Source organism: Malus domestica, chromosome 07 (genome assembly GCF_042453785.1).
Source record: "Malus domestica chromosome 07, GDT2T_hap1".
Classification (NCBI taxonomy): domain Eukaryota; kingdom Viridiplantae; phylum Streptophyta; class Magnoliopsida; order Rosales; family Rosaceae; genus Malus; species Malus domestica.
In genome coordinates this window covers 2,570,552-2,586,983 of record NC_091667.1, presented here as the reverse complement: position 1 = coordinate 2,586,983, position 16,432 = coordinate 2,570,552, and the positions used below count along the sequence as shown (strand labels likewise).

The 16,432-nt window shown below is 36.6% G+C and overlaps 1 protein-coding gene across 1 annotated transcript; it reads right to left on the bottom strand.

Annotated features, from left to right (window-relative positions):
* Nucleotides 1-444: 444 nt before the first annotated feature.
* LOC139197505 (DNA polymerase delta catalytic subunit-like) lies at nucleotides 445-16,171 on the bottom strand. The gene is made up of 23 exons (XM_070825076.1): nucleotides 15,916-16,171; nucleotides 15,716-15,826; nucleotides 15,078-15,308; nucleotides 14,557-14,749; nucleotides 14,304-14,439; nucleotides 14,041-14,178; nucleotides 12,907-12,969; nucleotides 12,722-12,793; nucleotides 11,048-11,134; nucleotides 9,449-9,568; nucleotides 9,267-9,365; nucleotides 7,464-7,529; nucleotides 7,084-7,156; nucleotides 6,908-6,987; nucleotides 5,826-5,939; nucleotides 5,030-5,144; nucleotides 4,037-4,107; nucleotides 1,915-1,989; nucleotides 1,739-1,828; nucleotides 1,449-1,588; nucleotides 900-973; nucleotides 710-797; nucleotides 445-532 (listed from the first exon to the last, which is right to left on the bottom strand). The coding sequence occupies exons 1-23, from the start codon at nucleotides 16,169-16,171 to the stop codon at nucleotides 445-447; spliced, it is 2,580 nt and encodes an 859-aa protein (XP_070681177.1).
* Nucleotides 16,172-16,432: the final 261 nt, after the last annotated feature.

Below are 16,432 nucleotides of genomic sequence, written 5' to 3'. Positions count from 1 at the left end.
GCAGCGTGTCATTCTCTTGCCGCACCTTTGATTCAATACCAAAGAAAGATGTCTATACCTGGAAAACTTTGATATCTCAAGTGGGATGCTGATTCATGCGTATGTCATAAAAGCATGGACTAGACTTTGATCTGTTTGTATGCAATGCGTTGATTAACATGTACTCGAAATTTGGTAGCTTGGGGCATGCGCGAAGAATTTTTGATCAAATGGAGGTAAGAGGTTTCGTCTCATGGAACTCAATAATTGCCGCATATGAGCAGAATAATGATCCAACCACTGCACTTGAGTTATTTAACGCGATGCAGTAACGAGGAAATGTTGATACCTTCAAATGTTGTCCCCTTGTTCCACTTAACATGAGAGCCTTCACTTCGTCTCAGTTCGAAAGCCATAACACCCATTTCCAATTTTTGGTCGGTTGATCCAAATGTCAGGTAAATTTCAAAAGCTCCACCGGTCTAACTGCACTTTAGCTTCAGCCATGTCTTTCTGTGCCTTCCTTCTCCGATAGAATATAGGGCAGTTCCGACTGGAAGAATACAAACCAAGAGTTACATCCAAAGCAAGCATGCATCTGTGCGTTTGGAGTTTTGCAATGTACATATTCCAACTCCAAATGCATGAATATGTTCCCAAAATACCCACAGGACAGGAGAACAATATATACTAACGTATAAAAATCACTCAAACTCATCAACTACAATACCTTGTGCAGAGCACATCTTGATGCAGAGAGCCTTGGCACTCTTGGCACTGCGTCCATAACCGCCCAAAAAGCATCTCTAACTCAGAGACTGCAGCAACATTCCAAAAAGTTGAGTACTTTGGTCCAAATATAAATGAATGCATAATAATAAAAAATTAGCATAATGTACAGGTATGATATCGATTCATACCATGAGCCACTGTTTTGCAATAGAGTTCAGCTTCTCTTCCCTTGCAGTGTGAGCAAAGAGTACGGTCCGCCTTGCTAAGAATAACACAATATAAACAAGCTTTTCAAATTTACCCCTCTAAAACCTCAAAGATGCTAGAAAGAGTTTTAGATTGCTTAGAGTTAGATAAAAGCTTTACAAAAGCCATAAAACTAGGTTAAAACCTTGTCCATTGTCCCTCCCACGCATGCTCAAAACTTCTCAAGTTGGCGGTCCTCTATAAATTTTAAGAATATTTTGGAAGTTAAATCATAGCTTTCCTGGTCTTTCAACTCGTACGAACAATTTGCTTAAGCCATGCATGTTTAACTTGGTGAAACTCAGTGACCAAAGATAATTTCTACCATAATTTCTGTCCAAACTAAGTTTTTCCTTGAAATTGTGATTAAACTTCGAACTGTATTATGATAAACAACATTTTTAAGGAAGTTCAGTGCCGTTTATATACTGAGCAGGCCCGACAATAAAAATACTCATATAAAGGACAACAAAATCAGTACATAGTAGTACCTAAGTAGAGCTTTGCAGCCAACGCATGTGAGTTGTTTCTTTGCAAATCTCATTATTCCACTGTTTGCTGGGGTGGAGATTGAAATAGATCTTGTGTTACTTCCATGGAGAAGTTCCTTGCTAGCATTCTTCAAGATGGGCTAAAAAATTCTTAAAAGTGGCTGTATGATGAAAATTTATCAAAGCATGCAGGACAATAAAATATATTATATAATAGAGTATTTAAAGTGCAGTACTTTAGACTGACTTTTAGCTTGCCAAAATGAAAATAGTAGTAGCAAAAACTTTACCCTGCTAATTTTATTTTCAAGATAGTATTGAGGATCTATGGGAATGTTATTCTCAAGCACATAGATGGGATCCTCTGACTTCTCGTAAGCCTGATTGTCATCTATCCATTAATATTCATACCCCAGCCTACAGCATTTGCACTGAAAATATACGAAAAATTCTACACAAAGATTACCTTGGCACCTTTTGCAGCTTTAATAATGACATAAGGTACCCGATCCCCAACATTTGGAGCAGTAGCAGCATCTCGCTGTGAATGCCAAATTGAAGAAGAATAGGTAAGAGATGAGGTACCTTATTTAATAGTCCACTCCAAAGACATGAGCAATTTACTAGGACTTTCAGATGGGGAATATATTGAAAAACTAACTATAACTAGTTTAAACAAAGTTGAACAGAAACGAATTAAGTCTTTATCTTAAAGAATGTTCACATTCCTGTGTGATAAGCAATCCATTTATGTGTTCTAGCCTGCTAAAGACTAAAGTGACTAGGAATCCTAGAGTTCTTCCTAAGGTTCACTTTTTTGACATCAATCATAGCTCATGCAAGAGCAAACGCTAATTATTGTGTAGAAAGAAGACCCTGTTTGTCCGTCTCCTTACTGGAATTTTGTGAAAAAAAAGGAGGGGTAATCTTGTGCACATGCTTTGGGGCTGTGTAGGTGGCTAGTTGAGATTGCAGGGGTTAACTGGGTTACCCCTCAAACATAATTTGTAATAACTATGTCTTCTAGTAGAGGGCAAGAATTTTGTGGAGCTTTATAGTACTACCGGTTTATTGGGTAATTCGGTTGTGACAAATAGAAAAAATTATTGGAATTATAGTGGGGATGAAGATAACACTTAGGAAAGAGACAAGTTTGAAGCATCCTTATGAGTTTCTCTTTCTAGTCTTCAGGCAACTCTCATTTTCTTAACCAAGAAAAAAGAAAGGCATCTTCGGTTACTGAAAATTTATTCAGATTGGTGGAGCTACGGTGATTTTCAGAGTTGTATGACAATGTCTTACAATATCAAAGATGTAGCATGGATTTGTTTTCTATGAGTATCATCTTGTTGGTGGACACCTTGTTCCCCTAGTTTAGTATGTGTTTTAGAATTTCATTAAAAAATAATAATAAACAGACAACTTCGTGTTCAATCTACGATTAGACCTGTAAAGAATCATGAGAAGATTCAATCTAGGTTTACATTTTTATACAAGGGTTAGACTTTTGCCTCCCCCTTTAGATTATAACACTGCTAATAAGCTCCATACGTGAAAAATCAGGGTAATAAGTGCGACATTTCCTCTAGGAGAGACACAAAACAAATATCTAAAGGGAAACAAGAATTTGGTAACTAGGGATGATTGTTTAATAAATGAGTATTCTTGCAACTTCCTATGCATTTATGTGGAAGAAAAATAGCAAAAAGAAAATAAAATCATGGACGCATGTGCCCCTCCTCATTTTAATTGGTTGGGATTCTTGGTTAATTATGAGTTCTTTCAGCTTTTGGAATCCTGAAGCAGAAAAGTCAGGAAACGTGTGGCCAGGTGAAGAAAGGGGTGTCTCTCTAGAGGAGATAGACTCATTCGTATACGTAGTCAACTTATCAAGCATGTAGGCTAAAACTTATTTCCTCAATTCATTCAGGATTTTTATTTAAGCTATGGGTGTCTTAGGATATTTCTCATGGCATACCCGTCATATAAGTTTTCATTTTGTTCTTGGTTTCGGAAAAAAGGAAACTCTCCCTCATATCTTTCTTTGATAGAGCATAGTTCAATAACTACCTTAAAAATGCATTTACGACTTGAAACATCATTAAAACTCTTGAATTTCAATCAGATTTCAAGCTGGAACAAGCAAATAGATATTGGTACAATATCTGGTTGTAGCCACATACCCACAACTCCATAAAAACCAATAACAGAGGATTACAAAAGTGGATAAGAAATCCACCAACTAAAACTGCTAAAAACACAATTTGATTTAAAAGTAGTATGACTATGACCCAATTCATAAATTTCAACCAATTCCACATGCGAATGATCGTCTTTTCAGAGTAACAGAGATCATAGTAACTGACTCATTTGAATTTGCCACCATACAAGGTAAGTTAAAATGTACTACCCTGGGCAAAAAAATGGGAGGCTTCCACACCAAAATACTGAAACAATTAAATTTTATGCCAACTGCATGCAATCAATAAAAGCAACAAACATTGTTCTTAAGGTTTTTTTTCCTAGAAGCATTTCTTTTACAAGAAGGAAACAAGAAATTTAAAGCAAATTACATCAATGCTGCATACCTTGCGCATACGTTCAGCAAGTTCAACATGAGCTGCCTTTACTCCATAATCATCCCCAGTTTTTGTAAGACCTACAAAATTGTTTTGAATATACCAGGTTAACTTTCATTATAAATTTACTCTAAAAGAGAATAAAATTCACCGGACTGCACAAGCATGACACAAGTAAATGGTGAGGCCTGAACTGAAGTTTCTTAGCTCATCAGGCACCACAATGCTAGTACAAAATAAGCAAAGAAGGAAACAAAAGATAGGCGTAAACTTGGAGCCGTGCACTCAACATTGTTTTTCTTTGAAAACCAATATACTCAACAAGAAAAATCATTTTTTTCAAACATAGGAGACTTGGGAGCAGCCTCTCCATAAATGGGGGTAAGGCTAGCCGACATTCACCTCTCCCAGACCCTGCGTAAAGCGGGAGCCTTGTGCACTGGGTACGACCTTTTTTTTTTATAGTTGAATATTCAATCATAACAAAAGTAGAATCCAATATAAACTCCAAACACCAAACCAAAAGTCATCAAGTACCACACCTAGTCTTGGCTATTTGTCAAGGCATAAATACGATATGATTATAAAATTGATGCCAGCATAGGCAAGACACAGAGCGCATGAATTGCCCCTGTGTAAATGGGTTGGGCCAGCACGCCGCGGCCCATTTGACACTTCCAGAGTTGGGCAAGAAGCTAAGGCACAAAGCAATGACAGCTAGGGCACTATTTTAACAAGCAATATTCCAACCTTAGTGATAACCAAAAGCGACAAATCCATGCGATTCATGAGAAGATCTGAGATGGTATTCTTGACATACTGGATTGCCCCAGGAATATCTCTGTCAATCAGTATTTTGTGCAGGCATTCATTTACCAGGTTTTTGACCAATAAGCAATTGTCTCTTCGTACGGTTTCGATTCCTGTCATTGATGGATACAAAATAAGTGACACGCACAAAACATTATAAGATGATAAAGGGGTTGAGAGATTCTGATTAACCTTTAGTGTCCATTTTGTCGAACTTGCCAGGATTTGTCCACAATAAACCAGCATATCTCTTCTTGCTTATCAGAAGATATGGATAATAAACCTTCTCAAATTCGAGTTTGATAGGCTTCATAATAAATAAAAAAACCCAGATAGCGAATTAAAATCAAAGAATGGTAAAAGATCAGCTTAAAGAAAATACACAACAAAATAAGCATCAAAGGACAAATTACTAATCATGTCACGTTCATGGTAATAGTCTCATAGCTAAATAACCATTATAAAAATTACCCTACACAAAAGATAATGAAAGAACCAAACAAAATCTGTAGGGCATTACAGCTTTAGTGAAAAGGGCATTAACCTCACCCCTCCCATTTTGCCCTCCTTTTCACCACAAACAAATACAATTGACAAGAAGTAGTCTACTTAATAAGGTTTCAGCTTTGTTATCCCCATTATTTGCAGTAACACTTGTGTGAAAAAAATTAGTTTATGGCACATCAATGCCCTCTTTCTCTATAATCTCACATATATATCATTCAAATCATTTCACCAAAAGATTAGTATGTGAAGTCTATAATCTAGATAAACACCATATTAATCAACTTTGATTTTCTCTAGTCACCTTCCTTCATTCCGGCTTGAAAGTATTTATTAAGATGTTGCAAAGAACTTTCTGTGCGTGCATGTGTATGAGAGGTTCATCAGGAATCTCTAGCTTAGCACTATTATACTAAAGAGCAAACAAAGACACATGACTTTAAGAAACCAACTAAACAGGAAATCAAGTGGCATCAACTCCTACTGTTATGAAAGTTCCACTGATGTATTCAGCAGCTTCTCTCCCCAAGTTCATTGCTGCTTCAACAGTGGGAACCCCGAATTGCACCATTACTGAGTCTGTGTCCCCATATATAACCTAAAGTAATATTTTAGTGTCAAATTATTAAAGTAGGATAAAGGCAGTATAAAAAGGAAGAATCATTGACATCATGCATGAGAAGAAACAGCAATTCGATAAATTTATTAATGCATACATAGTATACATGCAGCAGTAGAAATGTGAAGCGTATATAAAAAGGAAGAATCATTGACATCATGCAGCAGTAGAAATGTGAAGCGTATATTATTTTTGAGCAGTTACTTGAAACGTGATGAAGATTATAAGATGATAAGGGAGCATAGAACTTCAATAAAGACCGACGTTAAACACCAAAAAGACCGAAAAAAGAAACAGTGACCAAGCCAAGGTTAGTTAACCAACTCAAAAATAATATATCCTTCTCCTACTTTCCCACAAAATAAAATTTTTAAGCCAAAAACCCCGGAAAGATGAGCATTTGACATTTTTTTTTTAAATTAAAATTTTATTCGTTTATGAGATCAGTTGACTTGATTTCATAACAAAAGATTTATCAGAACTAATTTCAAGTTTAAATAATTTGATACAGAAAAAAAACTATAAAAGGAACAGAAGTCCAGCAACATTTTCCACCGGAAACACAGATCATGACATGCCAAGACAAATACATAAAAATAAACAATAACAAAAAAAATAACAAAAGTGCACCGCCCCCAATAGGGCTTGCAGACCCAAAATAGAAGCAACGAAGGAAAGAGCCTCCATATGGGTTGTCATGAATGGGCCTACACTATGAGAGTCCTAGCGCATATGATATCAAAAAGAAAAAAGAGTTAATGTTAACTTATAGCTCTAATTGATTGGCTAAATAAGAGTCCTACCACATAGTTTATATTATACACCATGAGAAGAAACCCTTGCAGGAGAAGCAGTAAAGAAGACCAAGGAAGAACAATACTATAGTAAATTAACATAGGCTTCGAACAATTACGAACCAATTACCGAGAAAATCTGAGCTGGCATACCTCAGCATTGTGTTCATAGCCTTTAAGGGTGGTAAATTTGTCTTTCACAATGTTCTTTGTGTGCTCAATCATCTGTCGACCTTTACAGAACAACCACATAACATTAACATCAGGCACATCTCAACAAGTTCAATGCATTATAACAATTCTGTTTGAAACGTACCATAGCTGGTGACACTTGATGATATCTCTAAACATGGTAATTGGCACAGTGGCTCCAGTAAACCCATATACAGAATTGGCACTTATCTGGATTAAGGGACAAATGAATGTATACTTATATGTAAATACATGCATACTATTAGTTGCAAACTATTCGATAAAGATAATGTGAATGTAATAGTTCAGAATATACCTTTAAGGTCAATTGTCGCCCATCAAGCACTGCCTTCTCAAGTGGATCTTTTGCCCAAAAAAAATTAATGGTAGTTCATAAAATTGCACGCACAAAAGAAGTGATTTGTAAGCTTGTAACCAAATAATATGTCATCCCACATTGTTTTTCTTTCCAAAACAGTCGGCAAAAGCCATTGAATACATAGTAAAAGTAATGTACCTTCAAATCCGCTTTTGCTCTCTTCCGAGCAGCTAATAATTCTTCAAGAATTTCAGGATGTGTTCCCTGGAAAGCATATTAAAATCTTATTAATGTAAATGATTTACTTGATGAGATGAAGTAATTATATGTCATACAGATAATTAAATAAATAAAAATTCAAAACTAGGAATCTTTGTCGAATAAAAAAAACAGAAAACGCAACATAGAGTAACATAAAATAAAGATGACCTTCTGCAAATTGGATTTAACAAATGTTTCTCCAGATGGAGTTTTGTTGACACATTCTGGAGGGATATTGAGTTTGTGGACAACTTCAGGTTTCACCTTCACATAGAAAAAGGGATACCATTTTGGCCAAAGTTTCTCACTATGAGCTTCTTTGATGTTAGATTAAGAAATCAAAATACAGAAAGGGCAGAATATAAAAAAAAATGTCAGGAGACTTACCAAAGTGCAATAGCATAGGCCATCATGATTGATGGATATAAAGATGCAAAATCCAAAGTGGCAATTGGCTTTTCATAGAATCCTGCCTTTGCTTCCAAAACCTGGATTTCTAAACTATGAATATCAAAGCCCATATGAATCTGATATCTCATGCCATTCAAAGCCAGTTTAAGGAACAAACCAAAAGCATCAAATATACAAAGAGAGAAAAATCTGAAATAATAAGTTCCAGGTTACTATGCGCAAGTTATGCACTCTGTTACAGCACATAACACTCTCCTGAATATCTTCCGCTTTATAACCAATCAAGAAATTGGCTCTAGGTTCAAACAGTGGGAGGGAACCGTAGATTGGCAAAGGACTAATATGTTGTATTGTTATCAATTACTGTTAAATATAAAACAATTTTAACAACAATGCTTGTTGTAGTACAAGTATAAATGTTATAATGATGTAACTAATGTTCACCCTAGGCATCTATGCTCAACTCAAAACTAAAATTGGAAAATTAACTGAAACTCACTTTCTAAGTATTTAGATAATATATATATACACACACACACACACACAAATTTCTCAGTGCAGGACGTCCAGATTTTTTAAAATCCAGATGAGGAGCAGGTTGACATGGAAAAGGGGGATTGATGCAGGAGCCTAGTTCAAAAGTTTAACGAGTGAATATCCTTCTAGTTTCTTATATAACAACAGAAATTTACACATACATGTGCAGGTTCACTGTCTTTGAGTTTCTCTGTATGTCAAAAGTACAACTTCCGAATTTCAAAGTATATTGTTGTGGATCTTTCCAGATTCATTTACCCATTAGCCTATAAAAGGTGCTACTTTGTAAGCCCTTAAAATAAGAGTTCTGTGATTTTTAGCCCAACTCTTCTCACTGTCCTACATCAGGGACAGGCGACCTGCCAGGAATTAATTTTATTATTGTAGCTCCATCGACTGGCTGTGAATTGGGTACGACCTAGCTCCATCGACTAGCTGTGAATTTTCAAGATATTTTTGTTAGTTTTGATCTATTTTTTCGACAGTGTTGCTTAATTAGGGTACAGAACGTCTTAATGGATGCTAGATTTAGGATCCAACTCTAAAGTTTTGAGCAGCCACCATACATGCATGCAAACAAAACTACACTTTATAGGCTGAAACACCAGCCCAGCAGTTATATTTATACAACCAGGCAGAACGTTTATAAACAATTTGACGACAAGCAAACTCAGTATAAGATCAGATCATAAACGTCAGAAACCTTCCCCACCCCTGACCCACTTTGTCAAGAGAAATGCAATTAATTAACAACAACCATGATAATGACATATTAAGCATTCGTGAACTTACAGTGGCACCTTCATACGTTCCTTGCTCAGATCCAGCCTTTTTGACATATGGAATAAGCAGGTTCTTTTGCTTTGCCTTCCTAAGAAGCTGCAAAAGTACCTGAAAAAGGTTTCATTGATGCATTGAACCTCTTCAGAGCTGAACTATTGTGCTCTTCACAGGTATTCATTCTCAAAACTAACCTTGATGCTCTGTCCTCTGGAAAGAAGAAATGACATTGGAACACCTGTCACTCTAGCCATCTCTACATAATTGTAAATATACATCAGTTTGTCCAAAAGCCTTTGTGGGAGGTAAGCATCCTGCAATGAAACATCAAAGTTGATTACTTGTGTCTTTTATTTGAAGTTTAACTGTTAATATTCTTGTCAATATTACGCTTATATGGAATGGAATACAGAAAAAGTATGATACAGTGTGCAACAAATCTATAAGAACTATGATCAGGATACCAAGAATAGGACAATAAATGGTTTATATGTTTCATATTCACTAATTCCATTTCCACTATTCCTTTCTGTGTGCCCTCTCCGTATGAGATGCAAAAGCCAGAAACAGGCATCCTACTTCAGGATGCTAATTCCATTTCCATTATTCCTTCTGTGTGCCCTCTCCATATGAGATGCAAAAGCCAGAAACCCCCCATCCTACGTCATGATAAAGAAAAAAATTATCTGCTCCCTTTCTCAGAACTTTTGCTTTTGTCTTCTTTTTATACTGTCCAACTAAACGACAATTTCAATCAATCATAATTGATAAACTAACTATAATGATTATCTAAACTAATTGTGTCGGAATGGAGCCTAACAAGCATCTTGTTGTTCAGAAAGCATGGGCCCCAAGAAAGCTTTATGTGCAAGCTTAGTATCTATCTAATTGAGGCTGCCTCAAAAAATACAGAACTGGACTATAAGTCCACAAAAACTCAAGAACAAACAGTGAAACAAAAATAAAGGACCCCTAAAAAGAAAACTAAGATATAACTGACAGGAGCTTTCCTATCAAGCCAAATATATGAAAATGACAAATCGTTAAATCTGACTACACCGAAGCCAATGAAGACCAGAAACGAAGTTTCTCTCATAACACCTCTGCTGTTACCTACAAAATCTTAAAAAATCATCCTATTTCTTTCCGTCCAGATTACCCATAACAAAGCCAAAACTATACATGCCCATAAAGTCTTATAGTTTTCTTCCCCTTCCCTGATAGTTTATGCTTCTCTGACAAACAAGCAACAGAGGCTGCGTCTCATGCCATGGCTCTGGGATTTGTAATGACACTCTTCTGCATCATATTGTGATAACAGCTCTTCCTTTATGTTTTCTTAGGATACACTCAACACGAGAGAAAAAATCAAATCGAGCTTCTTTAGGCAAGCTGATATGTTTCAAAATCCTTTCAACTGTCCTTCCCGTGCTTCTTTAGGCAAGCTGGACTTGGACATTTTTGCTCCAGCTTGAAACAGAGTGTTAGACATTAGTGTCCATTAACACCTTTGCCAATGCCATAAATATTCTCATAAAATATAAGTGCTTGGCCCCTGATTTGACATGCAATTACATCACTATTTTTCTATTACCACAAACTAAACTCTGTACCAAAGAAGGTAAAATACTAAACAATCTCAGGGATTACTTTCATTACAAGGTTCATCACAATAACAAATAACAGGTACAGATGTAACTTTTCTGCAACCCTCTTATATTGTATAAAAGGACTACTCCTGAAGATTATATAAGGAAGATAAGTTGGAAGAAACAAAATAATCAAATACGTACTTTCAGACAATATACAGCAAATCGCCTCCTAGTTTCCGCATTCCCATTCTGCAGATCAGATATAATTGAATGGTGGACATCCTCTTTCTGCACATGATTCAAAAAAGTTGCAACATATTAACGATGAAGACTCATTCCTTCCCCGTTCAATTAAAGATCAAACGAAGAGACTATTGGATGATTTTTTTATGGCAGCTATATGAGCTAAAGATAAAACAAGAAAATTAATTGACAGTTTCAAACTCAGAACTAAGAAGTCTATTCCATTCATTCCTGGAAACTGACAAGAATGGGCCAAAGACACTTAGAAGATATTTTAACAAATAAATAAAAAAAAAAAGGTCGTACCCAGTGCACAAGGCTCCCGCTTTACGCAGGGTCTGGGAGAGGTGAATGTCGGCTAACCTTACCCCCATTTATGGAGAGGCTGCTCCCAAGTCTCGAACCTGAGACCCTGCGTAAAGCGGGAGCCTTGTGCACTGGGTACGACCTTTTTATATTTTAACAAATAAATAAATAAATAAATTTAGCAAGGTTTAACGCTTGGATGTCCTCATAGAATGTAAAAGAGCAAAAGTGGCCCAGGAAGTCGGGAAACATGAGAAACAAAGGAAGCATTACTGACGATAATAACTTTACCCAGCAAAGAAAGTTGGTGGATTTCATGTTTGATGAGATATCTCTCAGTAATGTTCCAAGAAGAATTTTCCAGAGATTTAGTACCTAATGTAATTACATTTACCCACATATAGAATAGGAGGTAACTATCATATGTAATAGCAAGTGACTCAAATTCAATAATGCTCCAGGATAAGACCAAATGGAGGACCAGGACTCATTTATCTGACACCGTATAGAAAGGACAAGGCTCTGCTGGTGTCTTCTTAATACAGGCTGTGTTGGCAACTTGGCAATCCATATCTATCAGTTTGATGCTTGGGCACAGTAGAACATGGAAATAAAGCACATCACATAAACAGAGCCTGAAGCTAGCATTCTTTACTTGTACAGGCACAACACAATTCACTTGTCAAGTTGTCATGCAAAATATCGACTTAATGCATTAAACATGTTTACCCATCTTGATGCACAAGAACATGTTTACCTATCCCGATGCACAAGAACATATCATATAATTTTCTATCAATGATTTTCTCAAATAAAATATTTTACAGATCCCAACGTATATTAAAATGTGAATTATTATTGGCACTCCAAAAGTCTCACTTTGCACTCCTTGTAAGTGTATTTTTCTCTCTAAATTCTAAAAATAGAAAGTTTGACATGCACAATTAGATGGTCGGAGTGCCAATAACAGTTTCCATTACAATAATCAAGGAAAACAATTTATTGGGGACATAAAAGGGCCTTTTAGTGTCCAACCAAAAAAAGGGTATTTGAGTGCAATCGAACCATGTTTTGGGAATTCCAGAGAAAAACATTGGTCTTTGAGTGCAATCGAACCATGTTTTGGAAATTCCGGAGAAAAACAAGTATCAAGAAAGAAAAAAGCATCAAGTACCTCTTTTCTCGATGCTGCTAAATAAAAATGTCTATAATTATATTACCAGGCAACCACACCAAAAAATTACTTCTGGGCTAAATCTGATTTTTAATAAAAGCTGTGGAAAAGGGCAATTGAATATATGCACAAGAAATATATCAAAACCTCACCTGCTCAGAGAGAAAGTGCGCTGAGACAGAATTCAATGAATAAGAACTTAATTTGTAATCTCGTTGCATAGCCTACAAGGAAGGAAGACAACAGAAATCTACATGAACATTTATTGAATCTCTAGCTGAAGAACAAATCTCAAGGACCAGTAACAGGGTAAATTGAGCAAGAAGACAGATAATACCTGGAGTAAATCAAATTGAACCCTCCCTTCAACTGTTACTTCTTTACTTTCCCTGGTTCCATACTGCCTGTATTACCAATATTATACCTTTTATAAGAAACAAGAATTTTACTTAAAAGCATAAAGAAGTACAAAGCAAGATGAACCAAGAAGTCCAAGAAACAGAAAAAAGGACAATAGAGAAAACCAATAGACCAACCAAAGGCCAGAAGAAACACCCACCCTTAGACCAATACAAAACAATTAAACTCAAAGGAACATCATTAAACTGTTAAACAGAGAAGCCCAGAGAGAAGCGAAGAATTTAATCCTACTGCGTGTAATAGCAAGAGGTATAGTAAAAAAGATTAAAGGTCGTACCCAGTGCACAAGGCTCCCGCTTTACGCAGGGTCTGGGAGAGGTGAATGTCGGCTAGCCTTACCCCCATTTATGGAAAGGCTGCTCCCAAGTATAGTAAAAAAGATTGACAAAAAAAATATAACAGATTAATTGAAAAACACACAAATTACTAGGCTTGAAGATTTAGATGCTAACCTAATTACTAGGCTACTGCCATTCACATGTTATGCACAAAAAGGTGTGTCAGTCTCATAGAAAGTAAATCTAATTGCCATCATTCTTTATGCCTTACTAATGTTGAATAATAAAACTCTGCTTGCAGGATTTAATCCGCGAGGTGGATCCAGATGTCATAATTGGATATAACATCTGCAAATTTGATTTGCCATATCTCATTCAGGTAACTGAAACATTTCATTTTTGTATTCCATTTGATTTAACATGGCATACATTCTCTAGTTTGTTGTCCCAATTCGTGTCAAGTTCTGTTAACTATGTGTCAATTTATGCCCATTTTGTGGAAATGGGATATCAATTCGGACTTGTTTCACTTTTTTGTCAAATTCATGTACCCTATCTTTATTTATTTATTTATTTTTATAATGTCTGTTGACACAAACATGATAAAATTTAATTTTGGGCCAAAAATCCAAACATTACACAATATCTCATGCCAATTTCATAGTTGTGTCATGACTTGATTATGTGTCCTCAAAAGTGTTGCATCAAAATTACAAGGTTTCTTTCCCTTTTCTATTTTAAGTAAGAAGAATATCTAGGTTCAATAATATTACCCTCCAAGCCAGCAAGACTTCCCTTTCTGTATCAAAAGGCATCACATCAACACCAACTATTGGAGCACATGACTTAAGAGTCATGACGTTCCGTATAAATGGTTGGTTCTCTCCCTGCATGGTAACTAGGTTGGCCACCTATAAAACGAAGAAAAAAAGCAATTCGTTTCAGAAAAAGTTCTTTAAAAATAAAATATTTACCATGCAACACGAAAATCATTTAAACATTTTATTTCAGATACTCAGAATGAAAAGAACTGAACCTGGATAACAGGATCATGGGTAGGCTCAGGAAAATGACCTTTACGGCCAGCACACTCAATATCAACGCTCAATATGCGAAATGGAGCCATCTTCGAAAATTCCCCTTCTGGAGTATGGCTGATCAAGTCTAAATATCTAAGAAAATGGTTTGTCAAGGAAAGATATACCAAGTACGAAATAGCTCATAATGTAAATGGCATTCATTAAATTGTTCACCAAACCCCAGATAGTGCCTTGAATGTGTAAGGATACAGGCAATGGAACTCTAACTGGCAGTACGACAAAGGCTTAGTTGTCTTATATTTACCAGCAGGGACCTCAATCCAATTTCCACCAACTATGTTGCAATCAATCATGAAACGAAGAGCAAAAAGAACATTGCTGTCATATGTCATGAATTTCTTCATACCAAGGCCATCAATTTGTATGCCCTTTTCAAGAATGCCTGGCAGTTTGGGAAATCATAGAAGAGGAATAAACCATTATTAGGCATAAGCCACATGATGGAAAGTTGGAAACATTGCAGTACACGTTGACATGCAAGGTGCAAGGCACAATATGAGAACTGCTCCAAATATAGTCCTTACATAGAGTAAATTAGATCAGTACAATGATACACAAAGACAGACATGAAAGAAGTGGGAGAACGATTATCGTCAAAGAAATATATGTGGTAATCACCCATAAAATGCATTTCCCTGCATGTAGGTGTTTCAATCTAGGAAGTAATTCAGATCCTACATGTTATCAAATGTTAATGAAACTGAGTTTACCCCGGCAGCTGGCCACCATTGTTGGCAAAGCAACAACAATTTTGAGAAAGGGTTCAGAATCCTGCTGCTGGTAATACATGATACTCCTCTTCTGCACCATTTCAATACGGCGAATGAATTTTGGAACCTTGCTGTTCCTGTTGACCTCCCCCATCCTCCCATATTGAATTACCAAACACAAAAGACATAACCAATTAAAGTAATGCAATAACAAAAACAAAGACATCTGAGCTGCTCAAGAAATAAAGTCAAAACAATACCTCAAGAATTTGATGAAACCTGGAAATATCGTCAGGGCCCATTCCGGGGAAACAGTTGATATAGAAATATGGCTCAAATCCATGAACATGGCAGCAAACACTATGTCCTAGGATGATGCTACAACTTATCAGACTCAGAAAAGGCATTATCTTAGTTTAGTTTAGTAGCACATTTGACTCCCATGCAGCAACATAGAATACTCAGTAAAAGTTGCATTTCTGAGAACAAATAACCAACATGCTTTACCGAAACAACAATGCTGATGCTATAGCAATACAAAATTACAGTTTTATTCAGGTTTCTCAGTCACCAACCAAACATTTCACATTTTCACTGCAGAATAATAACCCTAAAAGAAATTAGGAGCACAAGCTAACCTTCCTTTGTAACCCGAAAAATTCGGATAATGGCAGCGGACCCGGACCAATTAGGCAGCAATTCTCTATGGATCTCTCGAATTACATAATCAATCTCCAATTGCTGAAAAGCTACAACACACAACAAGGAAAGAAAGAGATTTTTAAAAGTCTAAAAATAAAAATAGAGAATGGAGCAAAATTGGAAAAGGCTGACAGACCGATGCTTCGGGAGGCGGAAGTGTAGGCATGGGAGAGAGGCGGGCGGGCCCAATTGGTGAGGCGGGAAGCGAGGGACTGGCGCTGCTCGATGTCGCGGAGAACAAGGTTGTCTTCAGTCTCGAAAAGGGTTTCGTCGAGGAAGACGTCCTCGTCTACGAATTCTTCTTCTTCTTCTGGGGACGTGGCCTGCTGCTCCGCTGGGTTCGCCGCCGGTTGTGGCGGCGCTGGACGTTTTCTGCTTATGCCTTTGTTCATCGCCTTTGCTTTGGATTTCCGAATGTACTAATGACCTAAAATCCCTGCAAAACAACCAGAAAGCACATAACTTTTTCATGATTCGACAAAAAGCAGGCATGTAGCTAAAACGAATTCTGAAAAAAACCAGATGAGAAAATTGAATTCTGAAAAAAACACGGACAGACTAAAAACTGACCTGAAATTGCAACTCTGATCAGAAAGTTCGATTTTTGCCTGAGAAAACCAAATGGTCTCTCCCACCCACATCTGATTGGGGAT

Excerpts from the sequence above, each read along its gene's own strand:
- LOC139197505 (XM_070825076.1), bottom strand. The coding sequence starts at position 16,171 with ATGAACAAAGGCATAAGCAGAAAACGTCCAGCGCCGCCACAACCGGCG. Across the intron at positions 4,108-5,029 it reads CGACAAAATGGACACTAAAG|GTCTTACAAAAACTGGGGAT; the intron begins GTTAATCAGAAT and ends ACAATTTTGTAG. Across the intron at positions 974-1,448 it reads GGCTGCAAAGCTCTACTTAG|CAAGGCGGACCGTACTCTTT; the intron begins GTACTACTATGT and ends TGTTATTCTTAG.